This window comes from Labrus bergylta, chromosome 17, assembly GCF_963930695.1.
Source record: "Labrus bergylta chromosome 17, fLabBer1.1, whole genome shotgun sequence".
NCBI lineage: Eukaryota > Metazoa > Chordata > Actinopteri > Labriformes > Labridae > Labrus > Labrus bergylta.
Genome location: NC_089211.1, coordinates 19,479,177 through 19,499,447, shown reverse-complemented (window position 1 = coordinate 19,499,447; position 20,271 = coordinate 19,479,177). Strand labels below are relative to the sequence as shown.

At 39.5% G+C, this 20,271-nt stretch overlaps 1 protein-coding gene across 1 annotated transcript in view; it reads left to right on the top strand.

Moving 5' to 3' along the window:
- The window catches only part of LOC109990782 (potassium/sodium hyperpolarization-activated cyclic nucleotide-gated channel 1), an 81,202-nt gene that overhangs the window by 33,084 nt on the left and 27,847 nt on the right, over positions 1-20,271 (top strand). The window contains exons 3-4 of the mRNA XM_020643002.2: positions 1,595-1,756; positions 14,619-14,837. Of these exons, the coding sequence (XP_020498658.2) occupies positions 1,595-1,756; positions 14,619-14,837 (381 nt within the window). The remainder of the gene's footprint in view (positions 1-1,594; positions 1,757-14,618; positions 14,838-20,271) is intronic.

Sequence of the window (20,271 nt, the reverse complement as noted above, 5' to 3'; positions counted from 1 at the left end):
CCCAACTGTCTGTCAACTAACACAGAACCAAATAGATTGACGCTGCTTTAGGCTAGTATTCTGAAAACAGATGGAACCAGCCGATATCAAATGTATCCACCGCCTCGTCACTTTTAAATCAAAGTTTAAATATCTGGTTTCTCCTTTAACCTTTCTTGATACTTCTCCATACTGCACAGCTTTGTTCCACTTGGGGCAGCTTACAACATACTGTTATACTTTTACTGTATGTCACATATTTTACTTTGAATTTATCCAAATTTTACTCGTGTTATGTTTTTTGTTAAGTCTTAATGGTTTTGTTATTATCACTCATACTTTAAATGTGGTCAGAGAGTTTACATTTCGCTGCCTTTGTAAAACAATTGAAAACAGAATTGCCCCTGTTTGAATATAAACTAACAATGAAGCCGTCTTGCCTTTTCTTAAACATTTCAATAGATGATTGATCGTGCAGTGTATACTGTGTGACATCATCCCTCTTCATACCTCCTTTTAATGTGTTTATCCCTTCAAGGAATGCTTTTTTTTTAAATTTGCATAATTTACATTTTGGAAAGTCTGTTAAATCTTTTATAACTAGTGAAGAAAAAAACACCAAAAATATAAGATTCTTATTAAGTGATTTGGTTTGATTTGTTAACCTAATGGCAGTGTGGTGCACCAAACCCTGAGGCCCAATCAAATTCCTATTACACTCAATCAACTGAAATAGGTAGTTAACAGACAATGAAAAGCCATCAACTCAAAAATAGATAATAATGAGCTGAAATCTCCTCGACAAATTGGCAGATGAGGCAGGTTTATGTTGCAAAACTCACCAATCAGCAATTACCGATCTTTTTTTCCTCATTTGACTTTTTTTTTTAAGGAGAAATTTAGAGGGTGAGGGTAATTACGGAATAACTAACCTGGAGAGAAGAAATGGGACTCACGCTAATGGGAAATTCCGAATTAGCGTAAAAGCCAACCAGGCGTGTGTCATTTCTCTTCGCTCGGATCCCGTGTAAATGAAACTGTTTCACACTGTGGAGTTGCTTACTCACCCAGCTGATGACTTTCTATTCTGAAACGTCCTGCTCTGATTACATAGCCACACCTGCAGTAAGACTCGCCTCAGCTCACGGTGTTTTATACACACATACTGCCTGATTACCCCCGAGGTCCGCATATCTTCATCATTCAGTATTTCAATAAGCTCGCTCTATGAGGATTTTCTCTCCGCTGGTCAGTTTGTTTTGGAGAGCAGCCATGTTGAATTATGCAGCTCAACATCTGTGAGACGCACACATGCACACAAACACACACTTAGAACTCTCTGCCACACACACAGACACAAACATGCTCACCATGCCCTCCACTTCAAAGGTGACTTTGTACTTTTGTGAACATTGTGAGTGTCTTTTTATCTAAAGGAGTCTTTTTCTTATAATATACTAAATCATGTGAGGTTTCAGAGATACTAACAGATCTAAGTGTGACCACTTTGTCAGCGTTGTCTTTCGTTTCTTCAAGTTGCATGAATTTGCATTTTCAAACAACAAACTAAATATGAAGGCGGTCTAACCGGGTCTTCTCTGTCTCTCTTCTGCAGATCTTCCATATGACTTATGACCTGGCCAGTGCAGTGGTAAGAATATTTAATTTGATAGGGATGATGCTGCTCCTGTGTCACTGGGATGGCTGTCTCCAGTATCTGGTGCCGCTCCTCCAAGACTTCCCCCCTGACTGCTGGGTGTCGCTAAATGGTATGGTTGTAAGTATTACCCTCTCTTCTCTTTTGTTTGTTATTTTGCCATTTGTTCATACTGTATGAACTTTTTTTTGGTCAGAGCAATTTAACACAGGGTATCTTATAATCGCAAATCAAAATGTGGAAAACTTCTTGATTTGTGGTTGAGGAGGAATTATTTTGAACTTGTGAAAAGTAGCAATACTCCAGGGAGAAACATGTTTTAAAAGAGTCCTGCATTCACTCAATGCAGTTTTTTAAATTCAATTCTGATATTCAGTTAGAAGACGTATTTTAAGAATATTATTAAAAAAACAGAAACAAGATGTAATCAAATCTGAGAACATTTGGTATGTATAATTAACATTTGGTGTTGGATCTCTGCAGTTTGAAGGGCCAACCTCAGAACACATGCTGTCAGAGAAGCAGAGGCTTTTCCTGCTGCGTCATTGTACACACAAACTCACTGGATGATGAACGGCTTTTAGTTTTAAAAACCCTTTGGTGTCTCACAATTATATAACCGTCGACCCAAATGTCAATAGAAAAGAGCGAGAGGTGATGGAAGAGGAGTGTAACAATATGCAAAGCGTCGCCCTTTTCACCCTATCCTTTTTCTGTCACCGCTCTGCTTGCTTGCAGGCATCGTGCTGAATTCTTTCGACCGCTGTTCAACCAACCCTGAACCACTTGTTCTACCGCTGCCCGGTGTAAACACCACTTCATCTGCCAGCGCTGCCAGAAGCATTTAGAAAACATACAACGCCGCATATGGCTTTGATTAGAACACACATTTTGTAAACTACTCTCGGTGTGAAAAGAGTCTGATTTTTTTCCATGTCAAAAGCTTACAGTTCTGTAAGATGCAAGTAAAAGCTACTGTAGGAGACCAACCTTACAATGATCTGGACTGCAGAGCCATCGGGTAGAGATCGGGCTGGTAAATAAATGAAATAACGGACGCTCATGTTGAGTGACATCACGTTCAGGTGCCGAGTGTTGAGCCCTGTTGGCTCAGCTTCTCGTAGATGCTTTTCTTAGGGGGGTGGAAGGGTCCAAGTAAAAAAAGGTTGGGAACCACAGATCTCACTGATATCAGCCTATCGTAGATATATCTGTATCATTGAGGTCTCCCTGTATGGACAATATGGAAATTATTTATTTTCCGAGTACAATGTAGAAAAAGCTTGAGGTGATGTAAAAAAAGATGTCTGCAGCAGATGGACCACAGAATCAAATCCGAGCAGGCATTTTTGAGCACAAGAACTTGCTGAAAAAGTTGCCTTCTGAGTACCTTTGCATTGTCCTATCAGTGCTCCGTAAGGATCTATTTTTTTAATTGATGTTCATCCAGCTCAAAACATTTGAAACAGTGAAACCTGTGGCAATATCAGTTGCTTAAAAAAAAAAATGCTCCTAGTGTTAAAATCAATAAGAAGGTGTCGGGTGTCGGACCTTAATCATCATTTGTTGCAATTTTCTTTGTTTTCCTCTGACTTCTTTTCCCAAAGAATTTGCGCTAATGTGTTAAATGAACCTTTTTTTTCATACATACAGTTTAAACTCAAGTCTGGCATTCCCATTCCCATTACCCTGAGAGGATTTCAATACAGTAAATCGTTTAGTTTTTGGCATTTATTGGCCTGTCTCCTCTCTGTCTTTTTATCCCACTTATTTTCTGTATATTTCTAACTCCCCCCCCCCCCCCCCCCATTTCTCTGACTGGGGGTCAAACAAACTACGGTTTCTGCTCTCGGAGCGACATGACAGTGTAGAAGTGTGTACGGCCCTCCTGGGTAATGCTGATTGTAAATGCTTGCCCAAGGAGCTCCTCTGTCTGCTCATCTCTCTCTCTCTCTCTCTCGCTCTCTCTTTCTCTGAGACTTAGATTTCCGCTCTCCATATGCACACTGACGCCTTCCAGGCATCAAGCTGGAGGTGCAAATGTCAGCTTTCCTCAACGTCACAAACTCTGTATCCCAGTCTCATATTTACTTTGAGGCAATGAGTTGCCCAAGTGAGCCCGATACCAACTAGCATGTGTTATTCATCCAAACAGACATAATCCATCTCTGTTTGCACCAAAATGAATGTGCAGTGAGATTATTTCCCACTTAACTGTCACTATTCATCCGTGCTAATGGGTATGTACAAAACAGGACAAACACATCCCTAATTTACTGCAGCAAGCACACAATTATTAAACTTCCCTCTGTTGGCACTGCTCTGGAGCTTAATTACTATCACGTGTTGCTCTCCTTCTCAGTTTAAATCAGATATATTCCCTCTCTTGTATGCAAATCAATACCAAATGGGAGTCATGTGAACGGCTAACTTACTGCCCCCCTGCGCTGCGCAGCATCATTCACGCTGCGGAAATCTATAGCCATAGCGCCACATCGTAAATGGACCTCTGAAGCCGAGAGCTAATGCTCTGTCGGAGAGGCGAGTTCAAATGACGACTCATTAATCTCAATCCTCTCTCCTTAGTGGGACAAAACTGTGGAATCATTTGTGTTCAGCGTGTAGAGACAACATAACAAAGATGTCTCCCAGCGCCGAGCAGATAGAAGGATTGTGGTGACACGTTGCGACTGCAGCTGCAGACTCTCGCACCTAAATATAGAACCTCACAGAGTTCGTCTGTGCGGGAATCTGAAGGCACAACAACACTTTCACGTCTCAGCAGTTTCTGTTACTTATATTCCTGGATTAAGATTTCCATATTTTTCAGCATTCCAGTTCAATTTTACCTGACGTCTTGTCTTATTCTGACTTTGACAAGCAAGGAGACGGATGGAAGAACAAGTCTGTTAATCAATACGTTGATATAAAAGCAATCGACATCTATTGATGATTTATTTTCAACGTGTTTATTAGTCATCGGAGTATCACAATAAAAACATTCTCTGCTTCCACCTTATCAAATTAAAGTGTTTGTAGTTTTTGATATGACTGAATGAATGCATCTTTATCTTCGTGCCAGGCCTCATATGGCCCATCTCTTATTGGATTATTTAGACACATTTAAAGAAAACCTTTCCTGATGCCATCACACTGACACAAAATGCAACTAATACAAAAATTGTAAAAAGATGAAGTATACAATTCAACACCAAAAACACTGGTGTAACACGATAAATACCTGATACATAAAGAGAGAGCAGGAGGAGCGGTAGAGAGAGAGAGAGAGAGACTGTATGTTTTCAAATACGTACATTAGTTCATTCAAACCAAGGGCAACGTTATGCTGTGGAAGATCCACTGCTATTATGCAAACGTTGTGTGTTTCCTTCTGTTCAAGGCTTTATAAAAAAAAAAGTTTATGAACAGAAAATAGAAGTTATTAGGTTTTTCAGACTGTTGGTTGGAACCTGATATTTAATGAGTGCTGATTCAGGACTTCTCAGGGACTCACTGCACCTACAACACAATGCAGTGTCACAATAACTAAAGTAAAATGAATCCTAAAGTAGAAACAAGTTGTGTGTGCGGATCTGTGAGTGAACAATGATGTTCACAACTAATTCTCAAATCACACAAAATAACCAAACCAAATGTGAAAAAAAGAACGATTCTCCCCCACCTTCATTTGTTATCACTGCAAATTTGCTTTTCAGAAACTTCTTGTGCCACTGCGAATGAGTCACAGGAATTTAAAAGCAAATGTAACCCAATCCACTGGAAAACTAACTTAAGTGAGACATATATAGTCACAGGATACATTTAGAAATGTGATCTTTATGTAAAGTTCCTGTGAGGATGATTTTGGTGCCACCTGTGGACATACTGTAGCGGGACCTCCTATCTCTTTACATGTGTTTTCTCATCCTGCTTTCTTTATTGATTTCTGTCATTTTGACTGATTGAGGGATTCTTGCCATTTAGAAAAATGATCCTCAGACTCAGCCATAAATGAGCCATATTAGAAGCAACATCTTTACGCCTGTGTTTGTTTCACTAGTAAGTGAGCTCATGAGTATCTAACGTAGTGTTACTGACTTTGATGTGCTAGAATGAGCAATTTGTGAAACCTCTTCCCTGTGGATCTGCGCAGAACTAGAGGCCTGTGTGCTAAACGTGGCCGGCCAAATCCGAAGTGAAAAGCCCTGCCTGCATGAGAGATTCCTCTTCTCACACCGTCACAACACATTAGTGCTCATGAGCTCAAAGTCTTGATGAGACTTTTTCCCTGTGTTACTGCAGGTAAAAAACACATAATGTGAGGAGAGAGGGGCTGCCCAGGTGAAGGTTGTGAGTGTCTCTCGGCTGCTTCAAATTCACGTTGCGTCACATTTTATTTTCTGTCGCGTGTTGGCTCTGTACTTTGTGTCTCCAGCTGTGAGAAGAAGAAGAGCGGGCCCGACTAGGACTGCAGATACTGCTGAGTGCTGCAGTACATGCAGGGTACACCACTGTTATCTTCCTGACTAATGGCCTGAGAGTAGCTTCTTACTCTTCAGAGGCTGCTTTTACTTAATCACCAGAGCAGATAGTGCTGCTGTCGCTTTGTCGGCCCGGGCCAGAGGGTGACCTGCTGCTGCTTTGGTCTGCATGTACAGAAGATTGAACAATGTGTGTGTAAGAGTATGTTGTTTGTATCAGTGTGCTAAATGCTTCTCTTCAGGCTTCAAACTATGAAACATACAGACGGTTGAAGGTTATTGGGGTAAGAGCAACCCGTCTGCAAAAATTAAAAAGTTAAATCACCAAACAATGAGGTCCATCCATTATCTAGACTGCTTTTCCTGTTCGAGGTCTCATGAGGGGGTGGAGCCCATTTCCAGCTGTCATTGGGCGAGAGGCAAAACTTGAGCTATTACATAAAAATGTTAAAATGTGAAAATCTATCTAAACAAAAAATGTAATTAAATAATATTTATACTCAAATATTTACATTTAACTTCAATCTAGTTTGCAACATTTTTTTTGCAGTTCATTTTCAGACCCAGATTTGTTTTTTTTTAGTGTGAATACTTTTTTCGACATTTGAGATACAAACTTAGAATAAAATAAGATAAAGATTAAGAAAACAATTTTAGTTTCAGTTTCAAATATTAGTTTTCTTTAAGTTTTCTTTTCCAAATGGACAAATCTTTTGGACCAAATCTAGCTTTATAGCTGGATTAGTTATTGGGTAACAACTAAAGACTCATTTCATTATGAATGTATCTTATGGTCTATGAGATATTGTGGCAAAGTAGAAAAAAAGCCCTCTTCCTTTTGTATTTCTTGTTGGGACCAAGAAACGGTCCAAACCTTTAAGATATTCAGATATCATTCAGCAGTACGTGTGACGAGCATTACAAAGTGTTCTATATATACTTCAGGATTCATGTTTCAATGAGACACTGTAGGTAGTCAGACCCGTCTAACCATCTCCCTACAGCTTCGTTCACCCTTCCCTGGCCTCTTTTATCCCTTGACCACCCGCATCTCTCCATCCCCCCCACCCCCCAAACCTCTGGATGAGTCACAGGCGCGCCCCATCCAGAGGTCATGAATTAATCAATCTTTCTACCTCTCTCTTCTCTCTCTCTCTCTCTCTCCTCTCTCTCTCGGGGCCCGTCGGTCAACAAAGACAGAGTGGTTTCATAAACGTGAAATACAAAACTTCTTTTTTTTTCCCCAGATCTGAGAAGCTGTGATTTGTTGGTTTACTACTGTTGACTTAAGCTGTAACAATTAATAGATGAAGAGATAGTTTTGGAAAATCCCTTTATTCAAGGAAAATTCTTAATAAAAATATGCTGGTTGCAGATATTCTTATATTAAGAATTGGTGCTTTTTTGAATGAACAGTATGTTTTTTTTTAACTGAGGCTTTGACAAGAGAAACAATTAAAAGACATCACTGAAGAATTTGTGAGATTTTGATGGGAAGTTCCCACAACTTTGGATCTTAAATTTTTGTTAATTTTGTATTTAAATATCTTATTTGTGCTTAATGAGGTTCTTAAAGTTCTGTTTTGAACCCTAAAGGCACTTTCAATTGCTCCATGTACGAGTGGTGATGTCAAACTAAACATATCTTGCCTTTATGAAATGAATTAATGAAACAATGACTCGGGGTGTCGAGTCTATGCTGATGACATGAGAGTTTGAGCACGCTGTGTTCAGAAATGTGGTGTTACGAGGAGCGCCGATAGCTTAGCGTTTATGTCGCGCGCACCATGCTCTAAGGCTATAGTCCTCACAGCAGCGGCTGTGGGTTAGAATCCGACCTTGCCTGTGCTGCATGTCATCGCCCTCTCTCTCCTCCCAACATTGTCTGTCTCTCTTCAGCTGTTCTATACAATGACGGTAAAAAGGCCCAAGAAAATTTATTAAAAAAAAGAAAAGTGGTGTCAGAATGTCAAGAATGGACACTCAGAACTGCATCGAGAGTGAAACATAAAACAGGTTCACTCCTTTCTTAGTTTAACCTCTCTGATTGAGGGAGAGCTCGTCAGGGAAAGTGGCCGCTGCATGCCTGATTGCACATGATTGGATAGAAAAAGAAAAAGTAGACTAACTTCTCATACTGCAGACAACTATTTATAACACTTTTTTAAAGTAAAAGGAGAAGGATAAAACAAAGGTGTCAAACTTCATTAACGTGTTTTGTTTCATGTATTTTACAAAATACATTCTTTTGTTATGTGCTTATATGTTCAGTTTGGGTCCCTATTTTCAAGCTAAAGATACCTTTAACTTACACATGTCTTGACTGTTTTTGGGCGTGAATTTTTAAACAAGAATGAAGTAGCCTGAACAAAAAAATTGGAATAAAGAAGATCGAGATCGGTACATAAATAGATCACAAATTAGATAACTTGTTAAAACACATGACAGTCCAGCATAAACTACTGCCTAACCTAACCTATAAACAAGTACAGCCCAAACAATTGGTTGATTCATTTATCAGTGGATCAGAAATGTAAAATCTTTACATGCTCAGGCTACTCAAGTGATGCAATTTGTTGCTTGTTTTTGACTGATCAAGTATCAAGCTGAATATGTAATAGTCTTTGACCTTGAAATGCACTTAAGTGTACATTTTATGGGAATTTTCCTCAATAAAAAAATTATTAAAAAATTGACCAAATGAGAAAATAATTGGCAGAATAATTCACAAGTAATTTGTTATGATGAAAGTAATTGTTAGTTGTATCCCTACTACTAACCAAACCTTAAAGGGACAACCTACAAAAAACAGGAGAGACCTCTGCTAAACGAAGCCTGGACATGCCAACTCACTAAACTATTCTTTATGCAAGCTTGAATCTGAAGAGACAAAGAGAAGCGCCTCCTTCACACTGAGACTCACCGCTGTGAGTCATTTCTGTTGCCAGCTAACAGTTTTGCTGGCGTTCTTGCCCGCAGACCCCTGTGCTTCCTCGCTGATGTGTTCAAAGACTGTGGGGCCCTTCTGTGCCCTCCCAGGGAGAACAGCTTGTAGTTTGATTATGTAATTGAAAAATGAATATTGTGCATCACATTTTTCCCAATGCATTAGACAGTTTGCTGTGTTTCGGAGATATTTGAGTGAGTAATTTAATGTAATTTAGTACGGATATTTTTGTGTATGTTGGGAAAAAAAGTGCGATGAAAAAGCTGATACTAAATCAGACATTTGCAGCAATCCAAAAAGAAGCTAGTGAAATTCTGGTGGGATTGATCAAACAGCGACCGAATCAGTGTTGGTCTTTGGAAGTACAGATGAGAAACCTTTTTGCTCTGTCTGCCTGTGAGATCTTCTTGTCTGCTCCTGTCCTTTCAGCTGTGGGTTAGATCCCGTCGCTCTCATACTTCTTTGTTGATCTTGCAACAACCGACACCTCTGGGTCCCACTCAGTTCTGGGATGATGGTGAATCATCGATTGCCTCTCTGGTCACATAACCAGTAACATCTTGAGTCATTTCGAGGCTGGATGTTGTGACTAATGAAATGAAATGCGGGCAAGTTGTTGAAGCACAGTCTAGGACTAATTATAGAACTTTAAGTTGTTGTTGTGAATCGTCTGACAATTGTGTGGGGTTAGATTGGTGTTAACGCCAGCTGCATAATGAAGCCTGTGAACTCACTTTACTGCTCGGCTTGTAAACAAAGACCGAGCTGCTGGAACATGAATATGCAGTAACTGATGTCACTTGTTTTGCTGCAGCCAGAGCTTAATTATATTTGAAGCTGTGGAGGAACTGAATACATCTCCTGTGTTAGCCACATTTATTAAAATCAAGGGGATTGAAAAAAAAAGAAGAAGTAGAAACTGCATTCTGTGGTGAGAATGTGTTAATACTGCAATGAGTCACTCTTCCCTAGAGGACATAAAGGCTACACAGCAAGAAACCGCAGCAAAATAACTCTTGTCAATCTCTGAGATTTCTGCAGGTTGTCACACTTAACGCAACCTCCACATACTGAGGAAAATACATGTTTGTGTTCATCCTGATTTCTGCTATAGGTGAACTGAACATGGGAGTGTAGTGCTGACTGCAATAACAATGCACCAGACCAGCTGTGAGTCACTTAATGGCAGGAAAAATACACACTGGAATCAAACCAGTACTTTTGCGGATGTTATTGCTGCAATCTTCATGCATTATGTCTCAGAATGACTGTGGACTTTAACACTGTCTCTGAATGTTATGGAAATGTTATTGAACCTGCATCTGTGAGATGCTTAACCAACTGCTGGCTGTAATCCTTTTTTATTTTTTTCTCTTTCCATGTTTGTAGGTCTTAAAGGAAACATCTGCAATGTGCCACAACACATGTTGCAATAGTCAAAGTATGCAACTTACTGTATAGGAAAGCTGCTTTGCTGTTATTTTGTAAATCTGCAGCTGGGTAATCATCTTGTAAATTAGCATCTGAAATACCTGCTTAAAATCTTAACAAAGCCACTCATGGCTACTTAAGGAGGCGCTTCACGTTTTAATCCTAAAAGCTGGATGGATGAGTAAAAATTAAATAGATGACTTCCTCCATAAAAAGTTACTTCTCTGTGTGAGTGTCTGACTCGATGTGTTATAAAACTGGACTCAAAGAATACTTCATGTGTTACATTATGATTTCTACTGATGTGATGGTATCTAGTTATATCAATAAGGACTTCTGGTGATCCCCAGCTCAGTTAGAATCAAGAAAGCGGACAGTGATAGAAACTTTACATTTTTAGCGAACCAATGAGCGGCCCAATGAGTAAACAGAAAAATAAAAATGATTTCATATCAAAATTGCAAATTGAGATAGATCATGGAATTATGAAATTTTGGTTTTTACTTTGTGCCAACGTAATTGTTCATACACATTATTACTAAAGTTTAGATGAACCAGCTGCAGTGAACATCTGTTAGCAGTGCAAACATATTCAGAATTAACATTAGGTGACGACAATGCAGCACTTCTCAACAAGCAAATTATGAATGTTTCAAATATATATTTACAGATTGAAAGGCTCGGTTAATTATATCCATCCTTCAATCATCTATACCGCTTTACTGTTCGGGGTCAGCTATATCTATACATATATATATATATAGTATACCTGCTACCTACCAGTTCTGACATAGAAGCAACTGCATCCTATCTTCTTTCTATAAAAACATTGTATGGTGCAATGACATGCTACACCAATTCCAAAGCCATATACCACCAATACAACAATAGGATTATATGATGGTCTCTCCTGGCGCAGTTATTCCCTGTTGGATGTGTTTATCTGTGCATCAAATGTGAACACAAACAAAATGGCCAAAAATTGCAGCGAGTCGCCTCAGCTTTTCTGTGTTCATTTGGCAAAAACACATTTCTCTGTTTTTCCATGCATACAAATGTCAACACAAGCATTCTGCAGTGTTGCTCAATAACCATCTCAAGCACGCACGCTAAATGTACGCATGTGAAAGGACACCTAAGGCCCATGACCCCACAAATGGTATTTGTTCCAGTTTCATGCTTGGGTGGGTTTGTTATCTCTGTGTGTGTTAAAAGATTATTCAGTGTGTGTGTAGTGTTCAACTGTAGAATACCACATTACTGCTCATAAAGTTTCTACAAATAGGACTGGACGACATGGCAAAATATAAGATTGTGATATTTATTTCTATTTGAACAATATTGATTGTTTGGCAATATGTAATTTAAAAAGATGCAAGTTTGAGGAGCATCAGTTTAATGAAGAAACTAGTTATTTTGTTAAACTTTTAGATATACTCTTTTAACATGTGCTAAAATAACTTTTAACCCAGTTTTAGGGCTCTATTCTTTTTTGGTGATTCCGACATTTCTATCATAGTCACATCATAAAAAAAGGCTTGTGCTGCACTTGGAGACAGGATCTTGTTTGTTCTTTTGGAGAAAAACAAACACACTAAACTCTGTTTATTAATGCTGACGTGTAATTATCACAGTTTTCTAATCAGTATGGAGATGAGCCGGTGAGTCATCCAGGGCATGTAAATTAGCTGTAAATTTACACAGTTACTAAATCCTAGATGATTAACAGTGTGGAGTCGAGCAGAATGTAGACCATCGTGACAAAAGGAGGCATGAAGAGATGTTCTATATTACAATGCAGCATGTTACAGGAACTGTATGTCAACCAGTGAGAAATAAAACAGATTACCTTTATTCTCTGGAGGTGTTTATCCTTCTTTCATTAGCTATTCTGTTTTGGGAGATAGGTGTTGTGTATGGAGCATTTCTCAGCATTTCCTGCTATAAGAGGTTAAGGTGTTTGAGGAGTCAGCAACTCGGCTGTGATTTTCAGCCTGTACCAAAGAGGTGTCACTTTAGCCTCCAGTTAGGAACTCACTCAATTTCACAGATGTAGCCTTGATGGGCCTGTTAGTCTGCTCACTGGTGATTTTGCATGTCTCCAGGCAGAAAGTACAAGATTGACATCTACTGTGTCAATAAAGAGTCTAATCCCTGCTGTGACTCTGAGACGTGACTTTTCCTGAGGCTGAAGGCATCAAAAAGCAGGAGAAGAAAAAGAAATCACGATGAAAAGGTTGATTATAGAATTGAGTTACAGTACTTGTGGGCTCGGGTGCACAAAAAGAGAGGGGTCCTTTTTAGGGGGATCCATACTGATTTCAGATTGCATGGCGAAAAGAACACATTTCTTTGAGAAGTCTAAAAGATTTGCTTTAAGTTGTATGTATGCTTGTCATCAAATAGTTAGTACAATATGTGGTCATGTTTGAATTGTAAAAAGGACAAATTTGTGTAAAGATTAAACTCAAATTGCCAAATTTCTTACTTACCAGTCACTTGGCAAATCACTGTGAAAAAATATAATGAATATCACTCTGTTCCTGTAAAGTTACAAAAAATGGTTGGACATAGCCCCCAAAATATAATATCATAAAAAGTGTGGTGGGAGAAGATTTAATCTGCTTTTTTGATTGTCAACGAGACCTTGCTTTAGACGGTCTGACCCCCGAATCCCTGACTTTCATGCTGTAAGAAAAATAAAACTTGTGTAATTTCCTTGCCATTTATGTAGGTCCAATAGTGTCACTTCCAATCTGCTAATAGATATAATCAAACTATAACTTTGTTGTCACTTGATTACCAAAGATGGTCGTTGGATCTTTTGGGAATCCATACCAAAAAAACCTATTTGGCATAAGAACCACCCATTCCTCCAAATACTCCAGTCCTAGAGTGTATATAATCTCAGAAAGTGTATTATCCATTAGACTTATATAACTATGCTATTGATATACATGAAGAGTCATAGAGGCTGATCCTAAGTGGCAGCATTAAACTCCAGCCTGGCAGCATATCTTCTTGTTTCCCAGTCGGCAGCGACTTTTTCAAACAACTTGGTCTGACGAGACAACAATGAAACGGCTTCTCATAAACCCAGCTGGACACATTATTAGATAAGAGCAGCCTCGTGAACTCAACTCACAGTCATTGTGTAGTTAAAGGAACATGATACGTCACTTTGTGGGCAGAACACATGTTGAGAACGATAAAAGGGAACGACTCTCAGCCAGCACAAATCACGTCTTCGGATTGTAACAGAGAGCTGTTCAAGAGTCCTTGGTGACAGACTTACTTTATCTGCAACAGAAAGCCTGTTGTAGGTTAAAGCAGATATATTACGAGACTGTCAGCTCTGTCTTCCCTTCCTCTCAACCCTGTTTGTCATCTCCTCTGCCTCCAACACACCGAGTCCTGTGACTCCTACGACACTTGTGAAAACCAAACCTCTGAGAGACGGCAGAACAATCCAGGGCATCCCGCCCCTCCTTTCTCAGCGCCGCATGCTGTGAAGGAGGGTTTTAAGCAGGGCCTCAGACGTCTGTAAATAATGCAACTTTGAGCACTTCAAATCTGAGCCGTTTTCCAACCATGGGGTGCGGTGGGGTGGGGGGGGAGGTCAGAGAGGATTTTAAGTGTTGCATATTGACTCCAAAAAAAAAGACAGGTAGAAAGTTCAGCAGCCTAGTGCAGGCTTTAAGCATAGACTGTAAATATTAATGGACGAATGGAGTGGCATGTGCAACCTGGAAAACAGCAGTTCAAATTATAACGTCATTTGAGCTCCCTAACCTTACTTAGTAAAGTAGTGCGATGTCTGTGGAAAATGGCCGATGTGTGAATTCTGTGAATGAGGATTATACTGTCCAAGTAATTGGTAGAGGTTCTTTGATCCATTAAAGGGAAACCTGTCTAAGTGAGGAAATGAGCATGAGCGTAATTCAAGAGGAAGATGGCATGTGAATATAGTAAATGAAGAGTACACTGTCCAAATGTTTGGTAGAGTTTCAGGTAATCAATCAAAGGGAACCTGTCGAATAACCTTCCTTATCAGATTTGCCCTGCAGTAACTCCCCCCTACCCCTTTCTGTCTCTCCATTCCCCTTTTGCTCCATCCTTGCAGAATGTTTCCTGGGGAAAGCAGTACTCCTACGCCCTCTTCAAAGCCATGAGCCACATGCTGTGCATCGGGTACGGTGCCCGGGCGCCTGTCAGCATGTCAGACCTGTGGATAACCATGCTGAGTATGATTGTAGGGGCCACATGCTACGCCATGTTTGTTGGCCATGCTACAGCGCTAATCCAATCACTGGACTCTTCACGAAGGCAATACCAAGAGAAGGTAAGAACCAAACGGCAGACATTATTGTACAAAATACCTGAGGATTTGCATGATACTGGATGGAATTTCAATCAAGTAAAACATTTTTGAAAAAAAGGAACACAATGGTATGAATTACAGATCATTAATGTGTTGAGGTAAGTAAAACCCACTGGGAAGGTCTTAAAGTATTATTCTAAGGGGTTTTGCTCTTTACAGCTGCCTACATTTCCTGCTCATGGAGCTTGACTTAAATAAATTAGGTGATCTCGCTGTGGACCAGGGCGTTGAGCTTTACAAATCACAATATGCGGGGCGAGGAACGCGAATGAGGATTTTCTGTTCCCAAGCAGATCATACAAAGCCATAGGGTTGAAAAGGTCTTTAACATAACCGGCCACCTCATTGTCTGAATGTTGCCAGTAAACACATGTTATTCTTTACCTTCAATTCAATTCTGCCATATTACATCACTTTTATTTTTGTTGCATGGAGGGTGATTATCCAGCGCTTCAGCCGAGCCGCCATCTGTGATCTGCACTTGGGGGGGGGGGGGGGGGGGGGCTGGCTGATTCCCAGAACACAAGGCCATGACTGATGCACGCAAGTGCCTGATTTCGACCCCGAAACCTTTCCTGTCCTTACATTGCAGATTTCCATGTGCACATAGCATTGTAGTGCAGGGGATTGCAGTTCTCTATGGTTTGTTTTGATCTACTTAAGGAAATACTGTAGTTATGATTAAAACGAAGCGCTGATCCCTAACCTATGTGATTACAGAGATGATGTAAGCTGCAACAGACGGATCCATCCAACATACATATAGGAATTTTCTAATGCAAATGGAAAAGTGACTTTATTCAAGGTCATTGCAGGATGATGAGTCATATAAAACAGAAGTTGGTTTTTGTTTGGTTGGTCGCTGTCAAAAGAGCTAAAGCAGCTTCATACAAATAATGAATTAATTTATCCAATTTGAAAGCAAAATCTTAAAAAAAAAAAAAAAAAATGTTATGGTATAATCATGGAAAACTGTGATGTGTTTTTTTTATGCCATGAAATAAATAGACAAAATTAATTGTTCACATTGGAGTATATGGTACTATTATTTTTTTTCATTGGTTGAAAGACCTTTAAACACAACTGTTTGCAGTCTATCAACTTAAGGTTTCAGCTCTATATCCAACTAAATGATGCCAAAAATATTTTTTACTAGTTACAGCCCTGTAATATGTACAGTATATATGTGTGTGTCATTTCAGATACACCAACACACACACTGAGGCAGGCAATTGACACACAACGCACACTTCAGTTATCCTTCAGAAGGTTGTAGCCATAATTCTTATCAGGGAAGTGGCAGAGTCACCTTGGCCATGACTATAACAGGCCATGCTAAAATACCAGTTCATTAATTTACACATGCACATAAACGCATTTAAGCATTATCAATCCATTCTAAAACGATGGCCTGACCTTGCCAGCTGCTTCCCACGGTCAAAGCAATTCAGAGAAACAACCCTTCTGTGTGCTTTTAGTACAGTGTTATAGTGTTGTTATCACAGAATCCAATAAGTAGTGAATGTTGCCTCATTCTCAAAAGTTAAGTATTAAACCTGCATTCTCTAAACAGTCGACTAAGGTCTTATTTGATAAAGCACAATGTCATTTTTTAAATAATGGTTACATAGAGTTAAATCAACAAGAGAGAAGGATATGCTTTGGGATTGTGATTGACATGTCTCTACCACAAAATCCTGTATGAAAAATACAACCATGAAAAGGTTGGGAACCACGAAAGTAGGGTACGGCGTGCACCATCAGATGGAACAAAACAAATGCGGACACGGTACGCAGCAATGCTGTGGGGTCTCTGCGTTACTCTTTCATTCAGTCTGTGGTTGCACCATAAAGCTCAGCATCAGGAATACAATCTGTGATTACTTTTAAAAGATACAAATAGAATTGCTAAATTTTAGTAAAAGAGCCGACCCACACTTCTTATTAAAAAGGGGAGGGAAATACGAATGAAGAGAAGAACCTGAACTAGTCATGCTAAACAAGTAAAAGTACATGGGAGCGTACGATTTCACTCTCTGATAGGTGGAGAGAAGGAAAAAGATTTTGATTGACTCAAAGCATAAGGGCAGAAGATGTGGATGTGGTGGGACGGAGCATGCTCAGTGAAAACCCTTTTATGTCTGACAAAAAAAAAACAACACTTCACAAAATGTTCCTTGAATCAGTGGCATGGTTATTTAATTCCCGCCAGGGGGGCAATTTCTCCATGAATTGAATTTACTATAACCCAAAATAATTGTATGATTGATAGGATTCACAGATGTCACAGCACATTCCACTTAAAAAAAAAACAAAATAAAAACAAGACAGCAGGTTGCCTAAAGCAAACAAGTCAGCCGATGAAAGTTTGCATTAGTGACATGTGTCGTGCTCAGTACGTATGTACATCTGCTTCCCGGCAAATCTGCTTAATCTACATCCCACTCTGTCCCCTCAGCATCCCTGCAGACATTGAAGTGACAGCTTTGAGGCTGTGAATGCCATGTTCGTGGTAACAGAGCCTCAGTGTGGGGCCGGATACGGCGAGGGCTGATTTGCTGCGTGGCTGTGCATATCATCGGAGCAGGCTGACGAGCAGCAGGGATGAGTTCAGGGTGCTCAGTCATTACATCTATCACTGCCACAGCTGCGGGGGGGGGGGGGGGGGGGTTGGATACACGGCTACAGAGATGGATGCCGGTGAAAGGTTAGAGGTTAGCTTAGGACAGAAGATGTTTATGACAAGGACAGAAGATGAGGAATGGAGAGGAAGAATGATGAAAGCAATCATTCTTGTCTTCTTCAGTAGGCTCTACTTCAACAGCAAAAACCATGTCCTTAGGTGACTGGAACTGTATAAGAGTAAAGAAAATATGCAAACAATATGAAAATAATTAATAAAAGATGGAAGGAAAGAGGAGAGGGGAGTGATGATGTAAAGCATGCATAATCTCTAGACATGCCTGCTGTGATGCCCTGGTGCTGAATCACTGTAAAGCAGCATACAGCTGTGAGTCAACCAGCAGATGTAGAACTATGCCTGATCTTATATACTGACTAAATCAGTAATGTAAACCCGACTTAACTACCTATCTGTCCTCATATAGACCACTTTAATGCCTAAGGACATGACAAATCACAAACTAGTCTGTAATGGTGCACCTGGAATGTGCAGCAATCAGTGTTAAAATATTTTTTTAGATAGATAGACTCTGAAATCTGCATGCACCCATGTCAAATCAAAATACTTTGAAATATGTACTAGAAATATAGAACTGTGTACAAGCAAGCAGTCATGCAATAACAGAACAAAATTTGTTCACCATATGTTAAAAAATGAAGCTAGAGCAAGGAGCTTTTCATTCAGCCAAATTTTGATGATGGTTCATCCCGTGGTGAATGTAGGCCTGACTATCCCAGACAGACAGAATGAGAGAAACAAATAGAAGGACAATGGTTAGAAATGGAGTCAGCATTGATCCATCATGATAAACCAATGCAATTTTCGATTTGTGTGGGAGGGGGGATTATGTCATCATTATGAAAAGCTTATATGACCTAAAGCTGGAGGACTGACTGTGCCGATTGACCAGCCTGTCAAAATGGCCTTGTTGCACCTTTTTCGCCGACGCAATCCCAGAATCAGAAGAGGACTCAATGAGAGGCATTCACCATATCAATATGGCAACTATTCGCTCTGATGTCACAATTAGCCTCGGGAGCTCAAGTGATGTCATGATGTTGTTGCATAGTTTTGCAAGGTTGCAATTCAGAGACATTTTGGGAACGTGACAAATCTCTGCTTCCTTTTTGATTAGTAATCAAAAAAAGAAAGTAACAATTCAAAATGACATTTGGCCATGTTTCCTTTAAAAACACGTCTGTTAACTCATTCAGCTTACATTAGAAGTCAGCCACTTCCTTTCTTACATCACAGATGAATACGTGATGATATGACAGGCAAGCCTGAAAAACAGTGAAATGTCTGCACACTGCTCTGCTCCCAATGGGCAATATTATTAAAACATGGCAACATTTTAGATCTACAAGATCTTCCTCAGGCATGACAGGAAAGGAGTAAATGTTACTCACTGCTAAGTCCCAAAAGTTTAGATTTGAATCAATCCAAATACTAGATTTTATAAATACTTACTTTTTATTTTCTGACACATCAAGAAGAAACCAATGATTCCTACTCTCATAGATTTTGCAAACCAGGACTATGGCTGTCACCTCTGCAGATGGTGCCAGAGAAAAACTGTTACCATGGTGACTGGTGAAAATATGGTGGATTGAGACTCCATTGTCTGTGGGCCATATTGCACCAAACTGGCCATAGAGCCTGAACCTGGACTTGGCTACAAACCTCTCTCTGCTTTTGGCTCTCACCTACAGCTCCACTGTGATTACCAGAGGCAGTGTGAGAGACAGTGTTTATTTTCAAGTGTCAGGGACCTCAGACTGTCTGGGAAGATTGTTTTCACAGCTCTGTCTTTGGAAAAAAAAAACCCATGTGAGGAAACTAATCAAAGTAGAGGAGCTGTAAGTATTTTCTTTCTCCTCTTCTCTGTCCTTAGGGCCGACACTTGCCTTGAGGTTAATGTAGACAGATTTTTTACTCCGCCTAAGATTCAATTAATTACCAGATACAGGATGGTTCTCCCATCTTTATTAGTGGCAGTATTGCACAACCGGAAAGGTCCACCATCAAGCCATGCATGCACAATACAAAAAAAAAAAAAAGTACAGTCACCGGCCATCTGGCTTTCTGATAGTGTGGCCAACAATCCTTCATTCTTTTCTTAATTTGTATTTCCCTCTCTATTCCTCCTTTCCACTTTGTCCCCTCTTCCATACAATTGTGTACTAAACTGAAAGGATGCACGAGTGCATGTATTTGTTTCATATTCAATCAAGCTTCTATGAAACATATATTTCAATTGAAAGGGTATACAGTATCTTGTGCTTTTTGGGGACTTGTCTGTTGAGTAAATAAAGTAAACATGATACTATAGTTCTGCTTCAAAGCAGTGTATACATATTAGAAAAAAATAACATCTTGGTATTTTTTGAAATGTTACATTAGGTTTGTATCAGTAAGTATTACTGGAATCATCAATTGAATTTTGACATTTTCACAAAATATTCAACACTAATGCATCATAACAACATCTTCATTTGGTAAACAACAGTGATCGTAATATATTCAATTTGTATAGGGATTTATAAAGTAAATACATTTTATGACCTTATCTTGTCATATTAACACAATATGTGAGGACATTTATAGTCATTTAATTCTATGATCTTGCTAAATATTTTTTAAGAATGTGTATTAAAGTTTCTCATAAATAACACATTCACATTCTTTAAGCAAGGCCTGTATGATTGTTTT